This window comes from Hypomesus nipponensis, chromosome 28 (assembly GCF_054491055.1).
Source record: "Hypomesus nipponensis isolate SF chromosome 28, ASM5449105v1, whole genome shotgun sequence".
NCBI classification, from domain to species: domain Eukaryota; kingdom Metazoa; phylum Chordata; class Actinopteri; order Osmeriformes; family Osmeridae; genus Hypomesus; species Hypomesus nipponensis.
In genome coordinates, this window is record NC_140388.1 from 5,743,800 (window position 1) to 5,766,500 (window position 22,701).

The window sequence follows — 22,701 nt, forward strand, 5'->3', positions numbered from 1 at the left end:
TAAAGTGGGCCGGGTGGAACGAGCCGGGAAGGGTGAACGAGAGCCAAAATGCATTCGGATGAACGGTTCGGGATGTCGTAGCAGGAGACGTTTCAGGCATAGAGTGGAGAAAAGGCATCATCTCTGGAGTCTGTCCTGACCTCAGGCCTCCTCCCCCCCCCCTGGGGAGACCTCGATGCCTCCCCAGGAGAGACACAGCGCTAGGAGGGAGGGAGGGAGGGAGGGAGGGAGGGAGGGAGGGAGGGAGGGAGGGAGGGAGGGAGGGAGGGCGGGCGGGCGGGCGGGAGGGAGGGAGGGAGGGAGGGAGAGGAGGGAGGGAGGGTTTGGGTTCGAGGGCGGAGGAGCAGGGCGGAGGAAGAGGCAGGGACAGAGCAGCTCCTGGTGCTGGAGCAGAGGGGACGAGCATCACGCACAGACCCAGGTCCCACGGGGGCTCGTTCACAGCCTGGAGACGGAGAGGGGAGGGTGGGTTGGGGGTGGAGGAGAGGAGAGGAGAGAGAGGGGGAACATAGACAGCATCAGATCAGTGTGTGTGTTAGCGCACAGCCCTGCCTCACACCACGAGGCAAACCGCAGAGTCCTAACCAACGCAAACGCACAACCGAACCAGACCAAACACGCACGCACGCACAGATACACACAAGCACGGGAAAAGAAAAACGCACAAAAAACACACACAAACAGGAACTCCCTGTGGGACAGCGTGACTGGGTCATAATTACAGAATTATAAAAAGAGACGTTGAATTAATTATCCGCCTTGGATCGGGGGAACATCTAGTGCCTGCTAAGTCATCTCACCGAGTTCTTAGTGCAAGTTCTACTGCTACGATGTTTGCTGTCTGTTCGGAGAATGCAGCTTAGCGTCAGACAGATCTGCATGAACATGGGTAATCTGGGCGCCGGGCCTGGAACAGTGGTCCTCCAGCTGACAGATGGAGAAATGCAGGGCGTGCTGGAGGGGTAGACCCCGTCACATCCTCTCTGGATTACATAAGCCTTATTTTAGGATTATACAGTTCAGAGGGGAAGCTACTCCGCTTGCTAACCAGTCCTTCCGCTCGAATTCGTCCCGATGCCCCAATCCCCAAACAAACACGCGAGGATGCTGTGACGTCGGGTCCCTGGTGGACCCGCGGGAGGCACCTCGACGGAGGGGAACGCAGCTTCGAGATGGAAGACCGCGGCTCACGTGAACATCTCTCTCTTCCTTGCCTGCCTGAGGATGGTGACCAGACGTTCGGGATGCTCCAGAAAGCACACAGGTGTTCTGGGAAAAATGTGTGGGAAACCCCAGAGGCATCGCGACGCCTGGTCACATGAATGAGAGCAGCTCTTGGCTTGAGGGAGACACTTTCAGGAATCTTCAGCTGACAGAGTGGGCTTCGCCAAGCGATTATCTCTCCAGACTCCTCTCTCCTGTCTTTCGGCCTCCCTGCTCCACACTTCGCCTTCACATGCCTCTGAATGGGAGAACTTCTCAAGATAAGTAAAAAACGTGGGTGTCTTCAAGTGAAGAAAGAACGAGCCCACACACTCCAGAGCTTTTGAGGCCTCCAGCTAATTTGCTATGCTAAATTGGCCGCTTCTGAAGCTATAGAAAAACGTAAATGACTCATTGTCCTGCTCCTATTGTCAAACCTCTGCATTAAACCTTGTAGCAGTACAATAATGTATCAAACGCCACACTTTAATGCAAAAGGGTGTTCGACTGACTTAAGCTGAGGGGTTTACACGTGGTGTGTGTCAAGCGACAAGCGCTTGCTCTTTCCCTGTGTTAACATTTACCTCGAATTCCACCGGAACAAGCAGGACAGGATTTAGAAACAAAATGTGTTTACCTGCAGCCTTTGGTGTGTCTGCGTTGAGCTCACACACAGTATGACAACGTAAGGATGGATATAACTGAAGAGAAATGGGAGGAGGAGAGAAAATGTATCACAGAAACATCCAAACGTTTCAACAGAAGGTCATGTGGAGGGAAAAAAAAATGTACGGAAAAAAACAACGGAAAGAAATTCAAGTTTGATCCACTTTCAGGTTCTTTTATATTTTTGACATCAAGTTGAGTGTGCCAAGTACTTTAATAGAAGGACACCACGATTGGACCTTCTTCCAGGGTGCGAACTATGGGGGGGTTTAGGGGGGGTCTGACCACCCTAATTAAGACTTGGACCCCCCCAAATGAGGTCAAAACAACAGGTCGGAGACAGGGTGCGAATTATCCAATGACAATTGGGGGGGGGGGGTCAACTTCTTCTCCAGTGCGTGTACCGACCCCCCCCCAATTGTCATTGGATAATTCGCACCCTGTCTTCTCCTATAAGGTTGCCTTGGTTCCATAGACTTTAGATTGTTGGAGGTTCTATGCCCTTGATGGACCTGCAAATGAATCGCTGGTTAGCAGGATATGATGTCACCAATGACAGGCCTCTAAGGACCTGTGTCCTCTCAGGAGCGCCATACTATTGAGGGTCTCTACAGGGGAATGATGAACATGTGTTCTATGTACAGGAAAAAACGTGAGCTGTTTACTGTAATGTATGCTTCGAAAAACAGAGACACTGGGACTAATTATGTGACTAGAATTCGATTAGAAGTCATTAGAGAAGCCGACCCTGGTTAGGACTCTGGAGCACTGAAGGCTTTTCCTCACCGACACACGCCTACCCACCAACGTGTACTGCGTAACCATAGCTCCTATTCTCCTGTGGAGTATGCAAATACTATCACCACATTGGGTGGGAGATTGAGTGTTTGGAGTCTACTTCTGGTGTTGGTCTCAGCTGGGTTGGAGCTCCTGATTCTCTCCTGGCGGGGTGCGGTGGGGGGGGTGAACTGCAGCAGCAGGTAAAGATGAACTCAATGGTAGCTGTGGAACACAGCTGTTCTCACCCTCCCCCCCCATCCTCCTCCGCCCCTCCACCTCTCCACCCCTCTGCTTGTCCACTCATCCTTCCTCCTCCACCCCTCCTCCTCTCTCATCTCTTTTCCCCCAGCCTCTGGGTCCCGGGTCTGACGTCCACACGCTTGTAAGCCAAGCTGGCCACACACACAGACACCAATAAATACAGATATACGGTATATATATACCTACAGAGGCTGCCATTCAGACCAGCTATGCATAGCAGCCAGCATTCTATCCCACGGGGGAATGTGTTCTTGGAACAATTATGCGACAGCACAGCTTAGGCCTGTTCTCTGCTCTCAGTCTACATGGGTCTCAGGGGGGAGGAGGGCCAAGCGTGGTCAGAGAGGAGATGGGGGTCTGACTGGTAGTCATTAAAGTAAATCTATGGATGACAAAAGCCCCAGCCCTCAGTTTCTGTCCCTGAAAAGCCTGGAAACGCACAGGGCTGACCAGCTTTCCATTGCTGCCAGTGACATCTTAGGAGGATATAAACTAGGGGGACTTCTTGCTCGACAATGTAGATGTTTGGATAAGCATGCAGCACACTCACTATGAGCCCTCATCCTGGAATTGGGGGAGGGTGGAGTGTTCGTGTGTCTCAGGATATTGCTACTGTTCAAAGTCATATTTATGTAGTAATATGAAGTCATTATTCTCGGACCCTATTCATATTTGCATTACACGGGTAATACGTCGTGACTTTGAGTTCGGTTTGAATCTGTGTTTTTGTTGTTGTTTAAAGAAACGTGAAACATGGAAAAGGGAGAGGGCAAGATAAAAGATGACCAAAAACAAACGAAAAAAGTCCAAAATGAAAACATCTTTTATTGTCATACATGAGTGTGATCAAGTCTACCAGTCTCTAAGCCATGAACCATAAGGCATCATTTAATACAAGCTGTTTGGAACTATACTCTACAATACAAGGACTCGATCAGAAAAAAAGAAACACAGTATCAATGCTTATTCAATATCAGAGGGAGAAACGAAGAAATGAAAGTGAAACCGACAAAAAATACGACAAAAGCACAACACAATTCGTACATGAAAAAAAGGTCAAAGTTCACGTGGAATATTGAATTGCGGCAAATGTCGATAAAACAAGGTCTACAATCTGGTGTGTGCACTTGGCACTAAATGTCTCTCATGTTTGTGTTCTACTCTGTTTTCCAGGAAATGCGCATGTTGCTAGATCTTTTCACAATAGGGTCATTATACTGTATAAATATAATATAGCAATCATTCTCTTAAACATCGCTTTTTAAAACATTTTTTTTTTTACAAAGCCCGCAGTAGAACTGTGATAAAACTTCAGCTGTTACCATTTCATGTGTTGGTGTTATTTACAGTACAACAGAGTGATCACGTGGGGAGATATCGCGCTGAAGGGTCCCATTATTCATAACAACAAGAATATATCTTTCTGGTCCATCTCATGCACTTCAAAGTTATCAACAGTACAAATATGAATTCCAGCAATTCCAAAATAGACAGATGTACTCCAAAAAACAGCAGCAAATTGTTTGTATGCATTTCCAACACCGGTAGCTGTGTGTATAATGACGTAGAAATGGCTCTTCGCATGATTGTATGGTCTGTGTCTGCGAGACTTGTTTGTAATGATTGAAAAGCAGTATACAGCCCCTACCCTGACACGTGTCCCCACTGTGGTACGCCTCAGTCTTCGTATGTTCCACACACGGGCAGTGATTTTGAAATATATGTGAAATACAAAACACGGCTATGGTCGGTGCATTGATATGTTTTGTCGGATGTGGAAAAGGAAAAAGGGAAGTTAGACGGTTTACTACCTTGACCGCGCCCGAGAGGCAAACAATTAGCATTATGGATTTGGAAACTCTGACAATGTCAATATTGATTCTAACTTCCTCCGCAAATCACTTCAAATTCAATTATCACTGCTAAATCAATCAGGACGATAAATGATTTCCTAATGGTCCCGTCAATGTCATGTCGCTCCAGTGTTCACCAGTGGATGTACTTCTGTCATTGTGTCTGAGAGGAAAGTGCTTTGTAATAGGTGGGTTGACAAATGGTTATGTGCATTATGCTATCAACGAATGTACAATCAGAGCTGAACATGTCTATTCCAACACTGACCTCTGAAGCAATAAATGCTCGTTTCTCCAAGGGCTCAGTCACAGCTCCTCTCCAGTGTGATTAGCTAGCAAGTTTGTAACAAGATACAATTCAAGTGTCAACATTTTCACTTTGTCGTGAAAAGGTCAGAGTGAGTCAAGAGGGATGAATCAACAGCTGTTTGCTGCGCTGTAGCAAAAACGTCTCACGAGTGTTCACAGGCAATAATAAAAGCAACAGGCCGATCGGAGAACAGTCTCCTACCAAGGTACTTATCCTACCATCCAAACTAGCAGAACGGCAGGTTTATCACATTCAACGGTATATAATAATGTTTTACTTTAAGATAAAAGCTCAGTGGCAAACATCCATGAACATTCACGCATGAGAAATGGCAAGACAATGGTTTGAAAATACGCATTTGACAATTCGTAAAATATTTAAATTCATTCAGTATTTTTCACCAAAAGAAAGGAAAACAAAAGCGACAGCGGTTTGTTTTCAAAAATGCATTCTTTCAGTACACAATGACGTGAACCATGACACAGTGTCATTACAAAACGAGGAACACAAATAAATACAGGGAAGAAACTATAAAAAGAACAGCCAGTTTAAAGGAAACCAACAAAATATATCTTCCACATCATTAAATCATAAACCAAAGAAGATGCGAGTTCAGAAGGAGGCGGAAACGTCTAGATTGAGGGGAATTCAAGAAACCAAACCGTTTCTGACACACACATGTGGACAAACTAAGTCTGAGGCAGTTTGGCTCTAGGACTCTTAAGGAGTGGTTTGAGTCATGGGTAGTGGCGGTTGTGTTGTCCCTAGCTCATTTGACATACTCAGCTGACTTCCAGAAGTGCCCCGGGTGTGAGAGGCGACGGTTTCGTTTTGGCAACTTTTCCAGTAGCTCCACCAGCTTGGAGAAGCTCGGCCTCTCCTCTTGTTCGAAGGCCCAGCAGAACAACAAGATGTCCTGGGGAAGCACAGAGAGCAGCCACGTCAGAGACCCAGGGGGAAAAACAACAAAGAGAGCGTCTTCGGGGGGAAAACCCGCAAAGGACTAAAGACGGCGCCACACCACAACAAAACAGTTTTGAGAGCACTTACTGATATCTCTTTGCCCATGCCGATCTGGGTGAGATTGGGCCTCATCCCGCTGCCCACCTGCCACAAGATCACCTCAGCAGGCTGGTTCTTGTAAGGCCACTCGCGTGCATGCAGCTCGTACCAGATGGTCCTGCAGGGATCCCACAGAGAAGGGCTATTACTACCGAGTATTCCGAAAAGAGTCGGGACCCGAGCGGAAAATCGTCCACGTGAAATCCGCAGGTCATGGCGATGTTCAGGGCACTCTGAAAGGGTCAGCATACGACAGCGGACGACGTAAAACCTCTCTCGCGCACGCGTCACTCTGACTGGACGATCGGCACGTGCTCATGACTGCTATGTTGACGGCTGGGGCGAGGGGCATGAGAATAGCACACTTCGACGAAGGGTCGGTTTAGGATGTGACAACCCTCCCCCCCCCCCCCCCCCCCGGGGGCGTGACCTCTGGGAATGCCAGTCTCACGGCAGCTGCACAGATGGCGGCAAAAACTCCCCCCCCTCTAGATGAGAGACAGGGGAAAAAAGAACGAGTGACAAAGTCTCCATATGGGAGACCATCTGAAAAATGCAATTGTGTTAGGAGTCAAGAGAGCAACATCCGCCCCCGCAGAAGCGGTGGAGACGATAATGAACCAGGGCCACAGCTCGAGCAAACAGAACCACCACAAACCACACCAGACAAAAGTGGTTCGGGGAGGGGGGTAGCAGTGTGCTGACGCGGATCCCCGAAAGAAGACTCGAGGCGCGCGCCGGCGAGTCTTTTTTCCAACTCGTCCCCCCCCCCCCCCCCCCAACGATGACAAGTGACACACCCGGTGACGGCCGACGTCCACCGCCTTGCTCGCGCGCCGGGACCCCTGGATCTCAGGAGGACGAGGGGGAAAAAGGCACTCACCCAAACGCGAAGACGTCCGACTGTTTGGAGAAGGGGAGCTGGTCCTCCTCGGTGTCGGGGGAGAGCTGTCGGATGATCTCCGGAGCCAGGTGACACAGCCAGCCGCCGGGGATCCGGAGCTTGTCCTCCCGTCTGCTGCGGAGGGAGAGCACAACAGTTGGATTTACAGCCCGTGTGTCTGCTCGCCCCCAAAACAACATCCAGTCCTCGCTACGTATCTTCGAAAAGAGACAGTTTGAAGGATTTCTGTTTAGTTATTGGACCAGGACCTATGACTATGTTCATATTGCTATTAACAGTGGTTATAAATGCCCACTGTAACTTTTCATTCGAATATGCAGTATGCCTGGTTACAGGAGTGCTGTAGACTTCTCAGAAGTCCATTGACACATTTTAGAGTTGCGATTCATACCCCTCGGTTGCTAAGGTGGATACTGCGTTAGAAAAAAGCCCTCGAGTCAAGGCATCTACATGTAAAACCCGGAAATATTCCGGATGCAATCGAGCATCGATTAGAAATTCTCATTTCTGATGACTCAGCCTCTCTCTCCCCCTTCCCCCCCCTTCTAATCCAGAGATGTTCAAACGCCCTCTCAACACACCGTGGGTGTTCTCCTGGGCTTGCTCCCAGCATGGTGGGTATGGCATGACGAGTGTTGGGTTGATCAGTTCGCAGCCATTCCAACGCCGTGACACGAGCGTGCCGTACGTTGATGGGTGGTCCATCATTGACTGCCATCCGGGGATGCCACCCTGATGACTAGACATGCACCGACGCGCCTTTGGATCTCGGTCACGACTCTCATCTTCGACTCGAACAAACCAGTCTGGGTACGGCTTCACAAGAATCCCGGCTACGCCAAAATACGTTGTGTCCTTGGGCTAGGCACTTCAACAGACTTGCCTCGGGGGAATGTCCCTGTACTTACTGTAGGAGCGTCTGCTAAATGACTAAATGGGGTGCTCACGCACACCTCGCCTTTTTTGGCTAGCGCTCTGAGAAAGTTCAATAGCTTCTTTCTTTGTTCTATGCATACGTTTCCTCACTTCGTCCTCCTTTCAGGAGACCCTTTCCGCATGCACTTTACCAGAACACTCGTGTGCGACCCAGGCCGTTTGAAAGGAGCTACTGTGAGCTGAATGCTGTCTATGCTGTGCTCAAACTGGCCAAATGAATGCAAAGAAAGATTGCTCACCCACGCTTCACTATTGATGTTCCTATCAAAGCTGAAATCAAACCTACGCCCTTGCCCCCAATATATCACTGTAACTATAACAAAATGATTGTATTATCCTTAATATGCAACAAAGGCCCTTGATTGTAGACATGTAAGCGTTTTGAAGTTTAACGTATTGTATGTATGTGTCGTATGTGTCACAGCACAACTTTGGGTGTGTGTTGATATTGGATTTCCGCCCCTGCCCCAAACCAAGTAATCTCACAACTTTCGTTGAAACTTGGTAGCCCTGACATGACTGCAGGTCAAGAAGTTGCAGGTTCAAAATCCCTCCTGGGTTGTCACTTTGGATAAAAGGTTCTTCTAACTGTACGCATTGTTAGGATGATGTTGTTATGTATTCTGCTACCATGCACATCCAGCAGTGAGTGGTTGGCATATCCACCAAATCCCCCTGCTCCCCCCTCAGCCTTGGCAAGGGGAGATGGGCACCACTCGGAGCGTTGTCAAAGTTTGGCATTTCCTGGTAATTACCTTTGTTGCTTTCCCTGTATACCCCTCCAACATAATGTTCCTCTGCAAACGAGACGAGTAAATGTTTGTCATGTCGTTCTGTCAGAGCTTTTGATTAGCTGTCTTGGCTGCCAATGAAAACATTTAGGCAGAGCTTCCCCCCCCAAAAAGAAAACCCATAAACAAGCCAACATCTAATTTGTTTGTACGCAGTGTTCCAGGAAATGTATTAGGCACTAAACTTCACTAGGCCCACCTGCTGGTAATAGAGAATGGATTAACAAACTACTCCTCCCTTCTCTAACAACAACGACGAGAAGACCAACAAGTTATCAAATTGTGTAATGCCAGTGACATGACAATACATTGTTTCACCATGACTTCACTGAGAATTGATTTCATATTTTTTGAAACAACAGATATTCTACTTTCCAGTGTTGAGAGGTGGTAAGCTGGCAGATAAGCGAGACAGAAGATGTTATTATCGCCACTGGAAACACTCACGAGACGAGATCGTTGGAACTCAGAATACCATTATGCAGTTAGCTCTTTGGCATGTGTAATAGCCAGCTTTGGGTGAAGATGAGACTTGAGAGTCAATGGCCGGGTTTCCCAGATTCGTTAAGAAGCTCTAAACGCTAAGAGCTCCTTAACGAACCTGGGAAACCCGGCCAATGACGGTTCTCTGTGTCAGGTGAACCTGCAGTAACTGACCGAGACCATTCTGTATTCTGTATTCCAGAGGTCTTCAACCCTGGTCCTCAGGGACCCCCTGTCCTGCACGTTTTCGATGTTTCCCTGCTCCAACACCTGCGGGTTAGCAGGCTTCTGCATAACTAGATAACGACCCATTCATTTGAACCAGGTGTGTTGGAGCAGGGAAACATCTAGAACATGGTGGACAGTGGGCCCTGAGGACCAGGGTAATTCTGAGGACCAGGGCTGAAGACCATTGAGCTAAATTCCATATTATGTAAATAAAATGACAATAAAACACTTTGCCTTAATTGTAAGAAAGCAATTTGAGGTCCCCCACCCTTGTAATCCCTACAGACTCAACAAACAAAACACAGTCAATTCTGTAAAAAATAAAGCACACTGACACACTAAACCAAACACTAACTCCGTATCACCAAAGCCTATCATTACACTAATTACTGCAATGCATGAGTGGGCTAATTCCATTGGCCTCGTTATCTGAAAGCAATCTCTTATCTGAGGGATTTTAATTGATGTGACAGATTAAAATAAAACCATTACAACAAATAAGTGATGACTCAATTACAGTATTTGTTTTTCCACACAGCAAGTCAATCAAAATCCAGGAAAAAAAAACCCTCTTTAGGGTCTTTTTCCAGAGCAAAGCTTTTTCACAGAAAGATGAGAGGCTGGTTTATATATGCACTTGAATCTGAAGATTGATTTGAGTTCCTCAGGGGGTCAACATTTTTGACGGATGACATTTCAGGAGCAGTCAGGTTTCTGCTGTGCCTTGGCAAAGATAGATTTTAATCACTCTCTCAGAGACAAATTAAACTGAGATTACCACCGATCCATATAATTTTATGCCTAATGCAGACCAATGAGCCACGTTAATAACCGCAATAAAACTGACTGTCACAACAGGAGAAGTCACTAATGATGGCAACAGTTCTTCCACACTCTCTTTCCAGAAACCTAATTAAACGTATTGTAGTTAAAAAGATGATTTACCTCACGCACAGCAGTACATTTAGAAACATAGCAATGTCTCATAATGTACTACTACTAACCAATTCCTTCATCTCTGAAATAACAGACGGCACTTGGTGTAGGATATAAAAAAAAAATGGATCTTGACCAACAATGGGTGTTATTATTTTCTTATCAAGTAGCCGTTGAAAAATAACTTTTGGAAGGAAAAAAAAGTAGAGCTGTATTTTGCTTTTTTCTCTCTGTACCCAGGATGGAGGGTGGGAGGGGTTTTCGGTAACACTAGTACCCAGGTCAGCTCCAATTCAAACTCTTAGAGATCCTTGATTTGAACCCTCACATCAACAGCCCCGTGACAGGCCAATCCAGAACAAGCATTTCCAAGACCACACCCACCTTCCCGCCTGTAGAACCCCAGATATGGTGAAGAGTCCAAAATCAGTGATGACCACTTTGCCATTGTCGTAGAAGACATTCTTAGACTTCATGTCCTTGTGTAAGATCCCCTTGGCATGGAGATAGCCCATCCCCTGGGGAAAAAAGAAAGAAAAACACACATATACAAGCACACATTTACATATACACGTGTACACAGACAGTTCGTTGCAGTCATGATCCAAATCCGTTCGAACATACATTTCTTGAAGGAATATCATATCTGAGTGTTACCTTGACCATCTCCTGTGCTATCTGTCTCGTTTTGTTGACGTCTAGGACCACCTTGGCATCCCTCACGACCGAGTACAGGGTCCGGCCTTTACACAGGCTGAGAGAGAGGGAAGGGTTAGCGTTAGCTAGGCTCCCTGCCAGCTCAGTTTACACAGGCTGAGGAGAGAGGGAAGGGTTAGCGTTAGCTAGGCTCCCTGCCAGCTCAAGTCATGACCATATCTACCTAACCTTGGATGGGAGGAGGGTGACATGAGTTTCTCTCCAGCACCCCCCCCCCCCCCCCCGCCCGACACCATCTCCCCTTCCCTTCCCGTTCTTATTGACGTCATAAGGCCGTGCCGTTCTCATAACAACTAACAGTACCGCACAAAGGTGGATGAGGGAGACGTGAATCGTCCCTCGTTGTGACAGGCGAGAAGAATCGTTTCGCACTCAGATTTGCTTACAGACCGAGCTTGTTGGTGTCAGCTCTAGCAGTTTGTGTCTGATTGTTCCAAACATACCAGGCCCCAAAAAAATGCATCCTTTAAAAACTTCACACTACCTGAGTTGTTTATCGCCGAGGGATCTCCATGCACTATGTGACCGATTGAACTTTCAACACCCCCACTCCTATCCCCCCGCATGCCTACCCCCCCCCCCCCCCCCCCCCCCAACACTGTCTCTCTCTCCCAACAGGGGTCTAACAGACAGACCCCCGCCTCGGGCCAGCTCTCAACCCCGACTGCGTCGACTGGTCGTGGGCGACTCCCCGTTGACCTGAGGGCCCCTGACGGTCAGGCCCTGCACCATGCATGACGCCATGGCGACAGCGGCCATGTTTCGGCGCCTCCCACGGCTCCCGGCTGACGCCATGCTGCCTGACGCACGGAGAACCACTCCAGGTGAACCGCCATCGAAGCCAAACTGCTGCTGATGACTTCATCTGTCTCCGCGCTGTGGCTGCCGCACTCCTCAGACCTGGGCAGGCTGGAGGAACAGCCAGGCAGCAGCACTCTGCCTCGTCATGCGCTAATTGAACCTTCCAGAACCCACTAAACCCTCCGTACCTTTGAAAGGCTGAAGTAATTACACTACACTGTGTGGATGCAAAGGATAATGATTTCACCAGGCTGAGGATTCTCTGGCAAATCAATCTATACACCAGCCACTCACGACCAAACGAAACACACACAAAAAAAACCCATCTATATTATTATTTCCTCTAATACAGTCCAAACAAACCATCCATTTATTTTTAAATCAGCTTCAATATTGCTATTTTCATTTTGTTTATCTTTGTGGTAATGGGCCTCGATGAATGATTAATTCTAGGGATTCAGTTCTCCAGCAGGATTAATAAAGGCAGCAGGCAGACGTTGAGCAATAATAAAGGCAGATACTGCGGTGATATTTATTCCAATTTTTGTAAAAACAGCACTCAGGATTTTCTGATAAGACTCGGGTCGTGTTCGTTTCATCTCAAGGTCCTTGAGGAGAACACTTCACGCCGTTTCTCATGCGCGTTCTGAGGGAGGAATCCCACTTCCTGTTCATAAGCATGGGCATAACATAAACACACAACTGTTTCCATGATCCAGGTTTCCAAAGTATGATCTCAGAAAGATATGCTCCTCCTTTTTACCCAAAGTAAGTCTTTCTCCGTAAAACACTGTTCACCCTCGAATTCGCATCAGAAGAAGCACTTTAGCGACACAGGCCGGAGGACTTGGTGACTGAAGCACACCATCAGACATGGTGGTGACGTTGGGGGGGGCTGGGGGGGGAGGTGACAAGTCTGGCCTTCCTCAGACCCGTCTGCTGTGTCAACGCTGGCTGGGGAAGTGCTACGTTGACTGAGTTTCAGTGACAGTCAAAGCACAGGCCCATACTGGCCCATACCTTACAGTCCTGCTTACTCCGCCAAGGACGTGAGCCAAGTGTCATCCCATTGTCAGAGGGTTAATGCCATGTCTAGTTCTGCAGGTAGCCCATACACCTTTGTTGTCAATGACACAGGTCGTTTTGCTGCTGGAGAAGTTAAGAGCCACTATCTCCTACGCTAGAACTTACACAACTTCCGAAGTAATATTAAGCCGAGCATGTTTGGTTTCTTTTTAAGTGCTACGTTTCCCCTCGGGAAATAAAATGAGTTATCCTTTGTAAATTACTTTTTGTTGATCGTCTTCAGAGGAGGAGCCTTCTGAGACGCTTTGAAGAGTTATCCAAACAAACAGCCACGGCAGAATGAAACTGTGTGGGAGTCCAGAGCATCACGCCTTTAAAACGAGCTGAGAAAAGAGGATTTTGATACATGTACAACGGCTACACTTTGGCGCGCGGGGTCCATTTGACATTGGAATTGTAAAAGCACTCACTTTGGGGATTCTCAGAGGTTTATTTAGCATTGTTCAGCTCAGTCTACAGTGTTTCAGAGTACTCAGCACGAGGGGGGTTCCTTCCAGAGAGGAAAAAATCCTAGGAATCCTCGTCGATCCTAGACAAGACATCGTCTGAAAAAGTCAAACAAAAGTGGGTCGTGACATCTGACAGCAGACGGCATCTCAACCTGAGGAGCACAGATCGCGAGATAACACACGCTCTGCGGGGGACGCGCGCGTGTCTGAGATCGCCCACTACAAATCAGCCCGCAAAGGGAGCCCACCGAATACACACATACACACACAGGGGGGGGGGGGGGGGGGGGGGGGGTTAGACTGGGAGGGAGGAGGGGTCGGGGGGGGGGCAGGCTGTGTGTGATCTATAATGAACCCAGCTGACTTGCCCCCGCGGTAGGACGCCACTCAGACACAGAGGAGTGCTCGGCCTAGGGGCAACAAAGGCTTGGTAACCAAGGAGACGCCACAAGGACGAGTCCCACAGCACGTGACAAGAGCACGGGGCGATGCTCCTGAGATCAGAGGATGATAGTGGTGGATGGGTTTCCACGCTGGATGTGTAAAAAATGACCATCTGCTCGCCAGTAAGTGGAGTTTGATTGTGACATATACAACACACCTATCTATAGGTCTTTAAAGATCCTTCTACCTAAATAGGTCTACAAAGGTCCTTTAAAAACAGTCGGCATTTGCAGGTTTCATTTCAATGTCTACCGGGGTATATTCCTAAGTTTTATATTTAGGCCTTTGTAGATCATATCTCCAGATATATCTAGGTCCATACCCTGGATCTACCTGGGTTCTAACCCCAGGTATATATCTAGGTCCATCCCCTGAGCCTAGCTGGGTTCTAACCCCAGGTATATCTAGGTCCATCCCCTGAGTCTAGCTGGGTTCTAACCCCATGCATATCTAGGTCCATCCCCTGAGTCTAGCTGGGTTCTAACCCCAGGTATATCTAGGTCCATCCCCTGAGCCTAGCTGGGTTCTAACCCCATGCATATCTAGGTCCATCCCCTGAGTCTAGCTGGGTTCTAACCCCAGGTATATCTAGGTCCATCCCCTGAGTCTAGCTGGGTTCTAACCCCAGGTATATCTAGGTCCATCCCTGAGCCTAGCTGGGTTCTAACCCCAGGCATATCTAGGTCCATCCCCTGAGCCTAGCTGGGTTCTAACCCCAGGCATATCTAGGTCCATCCCCTGAGCCTAGCTGGGTTCTAACCCCAGGTATATCTCGGTCTTGCTCGGCTGGACGTCTTGCTCACCTGGTGATGATGGCCAGGTGGGGAGGACTCATGCAGGCGCCCATGAAGAGCACCACGTTCTCGTGGCGCGTGTTGCGGTACGCCATCACCTCCCGCTTGAAGGCCTTCAGCTGGTCCTCGTTGTCCCGCTCGATGTCGATGAGGCGGATGGCCACCTCGCCGTGCCAGCGACCGTGGAACACCTGGCCGAAGCGGCCCTTCCCAATCATCTCGCCCATCTCCAGCTGTTCGATGGGGATGTCCCACTCCTGCAGGAAGATGCTGGTCTGGCTGGCCTTGCGCGGAAAGTTCCGGGCCGACAGCAGCGACAGGTTCATCTCCTCGAACTCGTCGCCCGAGTCCTCCGCCTCGCCGTTGCCCTCGTCGTTCTGTAAACGGCAACCGAACTTTATCGGCTTCGAGTTGACTCTCTGATTGGTCTCCCAATAAGTGAAATGTTGATCCCAGTGTTTTGCAGATGAGTATGGCATGACTCGTTCACAGCTAGGGTTCTCCAACGTTCAGGAGGGTGTGTGGGGTCGGGACAACAGTAAAAGCAATGACAACCTAACCTTAACCCTAACCCTTAGCTGTTTTCAGTCTTTGTGATATCATGTTATTGAGGTGCACTCGATCCGGTAGGATTCTAACCTGATTGGTCAGGCTGGTTCAAGATCATTCTCTGTCGACGAGTCAAAGGTAGAGTGTCAATGAGACACAAACAGTATGAACGGAGGTTTAAACTCACATCTGATGTAGGTTCGACTTCAATCTGGAGTAAAGGGTTCACCACATTTCTGAAAAGTAGACAGATGAACACCATGAACAGCACCCTCTAGATGGCCTGTATTCTGGACCTCTCTGGTATCATTAGCACACACACACACACACACACACACAAGCATAAAATCACAACCTCTGTCTTCTCTCTCCTTTTCTCTCTCTCTCTGGGTCCCTTTCCTCCTCTAATGTCCCTTTCTCTCGGCCTCCCTTTCTCCCTTTCTCCCTTTCTCCCTTTCTCCCTCCCTCCCTCCCTCTCGGTCTCTGTGCTGTGTCTCGGTGTCAGGTCACGGCCAGGTCGGTGTAGGAGATGCCAGGTGAGTCCTGTGGAGCAGAGCCCCCATCACAGTCCCCTCTCAGCCTAATGAGAAGCTCCGGCCTGGAGCTGAGGGCCCGGCGGTGCCTCTCATTAACCCAGGGACGAGGCCCACGAGGGTGGGTGGGTGGGGGGGAGATCTGCCAGCTGCCACTGGGGGAGCGCACGGAGACACGGAGGACAGGACGACTGCTTGGCTTTAATTAAATCATAGGAATGTGAGCTTCACAAGCACGCTAATGTATTCACATTTGTCAAGGAGCAGAGAGAGAGACGAAGGGGGAGGAGTGGGAGGGAGAGAGGAGGAAAGAGGAAGGAGAGAGGAGGAGGGGTCATCGATAAAAGGAGAAAGAGGGGAGGGAGGGAGGGAGGGAGGGAGGGAGGGAGGGAGGGAGGGAGGGAGGGAGGGAGGGAGGGAGGGAGGGAGGGAGGGAGGGAGGGAGGGAGGGAGGGAGGGAGGGAGGGAGGGAGGGAGGGAGGGAGGGAGGGACGAGGAAGGAAAGAGGAGAAGGGAAGAGAGAGGGAAAAGAGAAGGTTAACACAGCCCAGAAAGAGGCAGACAAGTGAAGAGAGGGGGAACAAATGATTCACTTCTACAGTCCATGTGTCACGATGGGGAGGATGAGTGGATATCAATCTGGTCAAACCCTATTCATCATTATTCCTTATCATAAATAGGAAGGCTACCTTGCCTTCCAGTGGCTGATAGATTGCGATCATAATCCAATTAACAGAGCAGTCCAACGGCATCTCGTCACCCTCGTCCTTGTCCCCGTGTTTTACGCAGCAGCGGTTTTTCAAGAAGCAACCGAAATCCACTTGGCATCCGAACTGTAGCGTGAACCCACGGCCATGCTAACATTAGCCCGACCACGTTTGTCTCGTCTGCCTTCGCATTGAAATTGTCGCCCAAATGCTTTTGCTCCAATAACTCTGCAACCCTTTGGACCAAGAGCAAGACACAGCCGCGTGGCTGAGCCGGAATCTTCCGCTCGGAGCAGAACAAGTGGAAGCAGTCTGCTGCCCCCCTGCTGATCGGCCCTGGAGGAGGAATGGGACCCAACGCTCGGGTCATTCTCTGACAGCTGATATCTGTCTGTGAAGCTCCCCAAGACCAGTGATCTTCAACCCTGGTCGTAGATGTTTCCCCGCTCCAACACACCTGATTCAAATGAACCGGTCGCTGAATCAAACTCTGCAGAAGCTAGCTCTGCAGAAGCTTGACAACGACCATTCACTTGAATCAGGTGTGTTGGAGCATGGAAACATCTAGAACACCCAGGACAGACCCAATATCACTACCCTTTGACACCACTCCTCTAAACTGGATCTGAGAGGCTGGGACAGGAGAAGAAGCTCAAAATGGCGGGTGTTCCAGCCGAGCGGTCAGAGGGGGAAGTGCTGAGACTGAGGGTGGAGTCTGGGGATGACTAAAGTCACAGCCGAACCAAAGCCACAAAGCCGGCAATCCGTTTCTGGTGTTACTTACCCAGGTTCTGACAGGACTGGATGCAGGACCACCTGGGGTGCTCGGCTCGGGGGGGTCTCAGGGGCCACATCTGTAGGGGAGAGGGGGGGAGGGGGGAGGGGGTGAGGGGGGGAGTGGGGGAGGGAGGTGGCACCAAAGACAACAACACAGTAACAAATGAGTGACAGTGTCATGGCCCGCGTCATAAACCTGTAGCGACACAGGCACAAACAGGTCCATGCGTTGGATTGTGAGGTATGTCCGGCGGCGTCCATTTGTCTTCAGCGACCGTAATCCTCCGGGAAAACAAGCGGAAGTTGTTTGTGCTCGTCCCTGTCTCATTCCTAAACTCAACAACTGAAACTCCTCCTTCGGCGTCTTCTGACTTTCTCTCCAGAAGCTCTCCCTACCCCCTGTCAAAGTGCAACCCCCCCCTCCTCCTCCCTCCCCATCTCAAAGAAGCGTCTCCCAGGATATCCTTCCTAATAGACCGCCCAGGGAGCTCTGCCCCCCTCCTCACCCACCCCCATGCTTCCTGAGGTCCCGGGAAAGGGTGGGGACACACTCATCATTACAGGGCTGCAAGGAGACAGGCTTGGGGGGGAGGGGGCGGGGGGGGGAAGAGAGGCCGACTTTAAAGCACGCCAAGGTGAGAAGAGAAGAGAACATTCATCACGACATCAAAAGAGTCCCCCCCCCCCCCCCTCTTCAGGGCGTCGCTGTGCATTATGGGTAGGGGTAATGATCAATTATGACGCACTTACCGGGGAAGATGAACTGCTGCTTGTATTTGAAGTAACTGGAGGCTGAGAGAGAGAGAGTGAGAGACAGAGAGAGAGAGACAGAGAAAGATAAGAGAGAGAGAGAGACAGAGGGAGACAGGTGTCACACACAGTGAAAAAGGGAGAGTGGGAGAGACACAGAGAGGAAAAGAGAGAGGGAGAGGGAGTCATGGTGACCTTTGGACAGTTCTGATTGGCTGTCAGCACTGTTTTTCATTTCTTATATATACACTCTCGAAAGTCATAAATCTCAAACATGCTTGAGTAAAAATACAATTCATCTGGAAAGATTCCTCATATAAATGCATTTAAGATGTATGTAAGATGTCAAATATGCGTTTTTCGACCTGGATAGGCCGGGTAGTTTACAGCAAAAAAGCATCAATCAAAACTCCTACCTGTCAAGTCGAACTGCTTCTGTTGCCGGCCGGATTGCGGAGAAGGGTGTAACGGCGACGGGGGCGTGGCGCTGGAGGGCAGGGGCGGTGCTGGGGAGGAAGGGGTGGAGGAGGTGGTGGAGGAAGGGTTGCTGCTGGAATCGGGCTGGTAGGGGACGGGAATGTGGTCCTATCAGGAGAGAGGACCACAATGAGATCAGTGAGAGAAGGGACTCGATCACCGAGAGGGTCTTCCTTGGGTCTTCTCTCTCTGTGTCACGATCCAACGCTCCTCTTCCCCTGAATACTGAGGCCTTCAAACCTGGACCCCAAATCCCCCCCCCCCCCCCCGGTTACCGTCTAGTTGGTTTGTTCCACTCTGTTTCTGTTGTGCACGCCCACTCCTTGGATTGAGTTGCCCACTTATCCCTACGCACCTGTGTCTGGTTACCCATCAAGCTGGTCTGTATATAAACCCCTGATGCCCTTGTGTTCCTTGCAAAGTCTTGTGTTAGTTTACCGTCACATTCTGAGCGTTTATCCTATTTCCTGGTTGGCTTCTTGTTGACAGTCCTTGTTTGTTCCAGACCTCGTTCCCTCCTGCCTGATCCTTGTCGGTACCTTCGCTTCTCTACCTGCTTCTGGATTTTGACCCCGTGCCTGAATACTGGATACGACTAGCCTACTCCCTCTTGTACCTTTGCTAAATAATTCTGCGCTCTGCGCTTGGGTCTACTCCTGTCTCCTGTGATGCGTTACACTCTGGTTCTATTAATAGTCTGGGTGGGGGTGGGGAGGGGGGGTTACCTGATGGGTCGCAGTCCTAAGTTTAAAGATCTATCTATTTCAGTTTGCAGCGACACATCCAGCTGTTCTCACTGCATCGTCCCCCTTCAACGGGATATTTACAAATGCACAAAGAGCACGTGTCCATTAGTGCTGTAACTGTTGCCAACGTAGCACATCAGAGACGCGAGCTTCCATCAACACCAAATATTGAATCAAGCCGAGGGAAAACTGAGAGAAACCAGCTGAATCACACGAGAGAGAGAGAGAGGGAGAGGTAGAGAGAGAGAGAGAGAGAGAGAGAGAGAGAGAGAGAGAGAGAGGGGGACTGTGCACCCACATGAATGAATATGAGGGCGCCTTGTTTACCTGCTCGCGTTTCTCTGCGGCTCGCATCACGAGTGCATTAGCACGCCGACAGCTCGTCCCCTTATGAGTCACACACACACACCTACACGTACACACACACACCAGATACATGCACACACAGGCACCCACACAGTGCGCGCGCGCGCACACTCACACGTGCAGTGCACACACACATTGTGCGTTACAAACACACACACTCATGACTATAGATCCCTCAGGCTGAGCCACGGGGTTGTGCTATTGGCCTGGGGCTACTGGTCCACCTGAACCCAGAAGGTGCCTGGAGGGCAAACACTTCCACAGGGGGCGCCACTTTAGACCCTGCGAGGGAAAACCTTCCTTGGAGCTTCCCGACGAAAGGGTTACGTTTCTGTCGTGTCCGGCCCTGGTTTTGGGTGTGTCTGTCCGGTCTCGGTGCCAGGTCACATACCCCAACCCCGGTACTGGGTCCTTGCCTTCCCGACGACTAATCCGTCTCTGTCCTGTGCACAACAGACATCATCGGCGACCTATCCCATCACCTACGACCTACCTACGGCTCCCTCCTCACTCCCTCCCTGTCTGGCATCCACGGACCTCACCATCCTCACCCTCTTGTGTGGCTACGATCGACCCGCTTCATTTCACGTCAGCGTCTGAGTGTTGCATTCGGGTTCATTTGTCACTTCCCGGGAAGCCGGGTTTCCTAACATAAATAGCTCCGTTACTTAGAAATAGGGACAATAGACCTGCCTGTGTTTGTCGCCTAATAGCACCCCTTTTAAGGTAGCCTGTTTGCACTCAGCGTGCGGCCGTGCGGGGTCATATGGAGGGCTCGGGGGCGTTGCTGCTGAGGGCCGGCTGTCACAGTAGGCCTCTGATCGAGCAGCCTTTGTTCCTCTGAACCAGCAGTTTCCTCCTGGCTACACTCCTGGTAGATCAAGCGGACGTTCCAAACCGTCAGGCGAGACCACTCGGTGTGCCCCCGAGCTTGACCTCCCCCCCACCCCCCCCCCAACCCCCCCCCAACCCCCCGGCTCGGCAGCAGGAAGCGAGTGTTTCGAGAACGTCCCGAAAACAGAACCTGGATTATTTTTCGCTCTAGAGAAAGCGTACCGTGGGTAGACTCGGTGTGGGCTGAAACGCGGTTTTGAAGTGCCGGGTGAACAAAGTTCTGTCTCATTGAAACGAATCGGTATCTAACGCCAGATGAGTCTGGGTGAGGATCCTCCTCCGACGCTGGCTGGCTGGCTCCCCGGAGCGACGGAACATTCTGGTGGTTCGCAATCTCACAGCACCCTTCACACAACGAGCAGAGCAGCTGGAGAGGGAGGTGAGGCCTGGGGTGGGGGGCCTGCGGGGGGGCCCTGGGGGGGCTGGGGGCTCCTACCTTGTTGATCTTGTTGGTCTTGGGCAGCGTTTGGCTGATGTGCAGGTCGGTGTATCTGAGGGCCGTGTTGATGTCACATGGTACCGATTCGGTCCGTACCAAGCGGGCTGAGAGGAATGAGGAGGGGGAGTAACGCGGGTAGAGAGAGCGAGGGAGTGGGAGGGAGGGAGAGAGAGTGAAAGAGAGAGGGAGAAGGAAAGAGAGGGAGAGAGAGGGAGGGAGATGGGGCGAGAGGGAGGTAGAGAGAGAAAAAGAGAGGGAGAGGGAGGGAGAGAGGGAGAAGGAACAAGAGGGAGAGAGAGGGCGCCAGGGAAAGAGGGAAAGAAAAAGAGGGAAATAGATGGGAAAGAGAAAGGAAAGGAACGAGGGAGGGAGAGAGAGAGAGAGAGAGAGAGGAGGGAGAGAGAGAGGGGGGAAAGAAACACAGAAACAGAGAGAAAATAGGGAGAGAGCGAGGTATAAAGAGAGAGAGAGACAGCAGATGGGAGTTCGGGAGTTGTCGGGCACAGAAATGAAAGAGTCAAAGTATGTTTCTTTTCATGTTCTTCTTGAACATCTTCCCAGTTGTAATGAGACGTAAACAACAACAAAAAACAGACCATCAAACTAGACAATTTTTCTTATTTAAAGGGATATGACTAGAACGGGTGCAGTCTCGCTTACTGATATCCTTACCTTGTGATGTTCCTTGGTGGTCTTCAACGCGAGGCCAGGTGAGAGAGGGGAAGAGAGAAGACAGAGGGAGAGGAGCACTTCAGTGAACCGAGTCAGAAACAGTGGTCAGCTCCGCCTTTTGAGAGGAGCCGGCACCTTCCTTCATCAGGCCAACACACTTGGAGACACGAGCAGACGTAGCTGTTCATGACCCCGAACACAGCACCTCATGGAGGCTGAACTCCGGTGAGGAGACACTGTGTGCTGTCATGGAGATTGAGCATAGGGAACCGGGTCTACTTTTGAACAGAAGGATCCGGGTCTACTTTTGAACAGAAGGATCCGGGTCTACTTTTGAACAGAAGGATCCGGGTCTACTTTTGAACAGAAGGATCCGGGTCTACTTTTGAACCGAAGGAACCCGGTGTACTCAGCAGAAGAAGCAGGCGTACTCAGCTGAAGAAGCGGGCGTACGCAGCGGAAGAAGCGGGCGTACCTTTGAGTGAGTCTCGTCCCCCTCGCTGTATGATCAGGAGATGGCAGGGCGGGGCTTCTTTGGTGCATTTGTTATGGCACTTCAGCCTTGGTGGAACAACACAGGACACACAACGTCACAATGAGACAGTCACCCCCCCCCCCCAGACAGTGTTGCTGCTACGTCGACAACCAGCCCTGCCCACCTCCTTGGCGGCAGGCTTCGCATTTCGGCGAGTCATGAAATTGGTTACTTGACTTCAATAACGAGTTTGAAAGGACGATGGCAATTATGTGCTGCTCTTTGTCCGCTACTGTGACACGTTCCCCCGAACGATTCGGCTGTAAACAGGAAGCCGGGCTAAACGACCTCAACCGGCCGTCGAGATGAAACAGTTGCTTGGCTATTAAGAGTCTGTTAGGTGAAATGTCGCCTTTCGTGAGAGGCCGTTGGGTTAAGTTCCAGTTACCCAACTCAAAGCCTCATACTTATGTGATTCCAGCAGCACTTACTTGCAGTTTTTACATTTGAGACCGAACAACATTCCCTTCCCACACACGGTGCAGGTCTGGGACATCCAGTACTTGGTGGAAAACCTGCGAGCAGAGAGAACCAGACATGAGCACCACCTCC

General features: G+C 50.2%; 1 protein-coding gene across 3 annotated transcripts in view; it reads right to left on the reverse strand.

Moving 5' to 3' along the window:
- Positions 1-3,722: 3,722 nt before the first annotated feature.
- The window catches only part of ksr2 (kinase suppressor of ras 2), a 48,513-nt gene continuing 29,534 nt past the window's right edge, over positions 3,723-22,701 (reverse strand). For 2 of the 3 annotated variants that reach the window (XM_084695115.1, XM_084695117.1), the window contains 14 exons: positions 22,581-22,664; positions 22,090-22,175; positions 21,615-21,635; positions 20,940-21,046; positions 18,437-18,605; positions 18,021-18,062; positions 17,278-17,347; positions 15,441-15,489; positions 14,714-15,081; positions 11,071-11,167; positions 10,798-10,931; positions 7,019-7,153; positions 6,124-6,253; positions 3,723-5,989 (listed from right to left, as the gene is read on the reverse strand). In XM_084695115.1, the coding sequence (XP_084551241.1) occupies positions 5,843-5,989; positions 6,124-6,253; positions 7,019-7,153; positions 10,798-10,931; positions 11,071-11,167; positions 14,714-15,081; positions 15,441-15,489; positions 17,278-17,347; positions 18,021-18,062; positions 18,437-18,605; positions 20,940-21,046; positions 21,615-21,635; positions 22,090-22,175; positions 22,581-22,664 (1,639 nt within the window). In that variant the 3' untranslated portion in view covers positions 3,723-5,842. The remainder of the gene's footprint in view (positions 5,990-6,123; positions 6,254-7,018; positions 7,154-10,797; positions 10,932-11,070; positions 11,168-14,713; positions 15,082-15,440; positions 15,490-17,277; positions 17,348-18,020; positions 18,063-18,436; positions 18,606-20,939; positions 21,047-21,614; positions 21,636-22,089; positions 22,176-22,580; positions 22,665-22,701) is intronic. The other variant, XM_084695116.1, reaches the window with a different exon arrangement.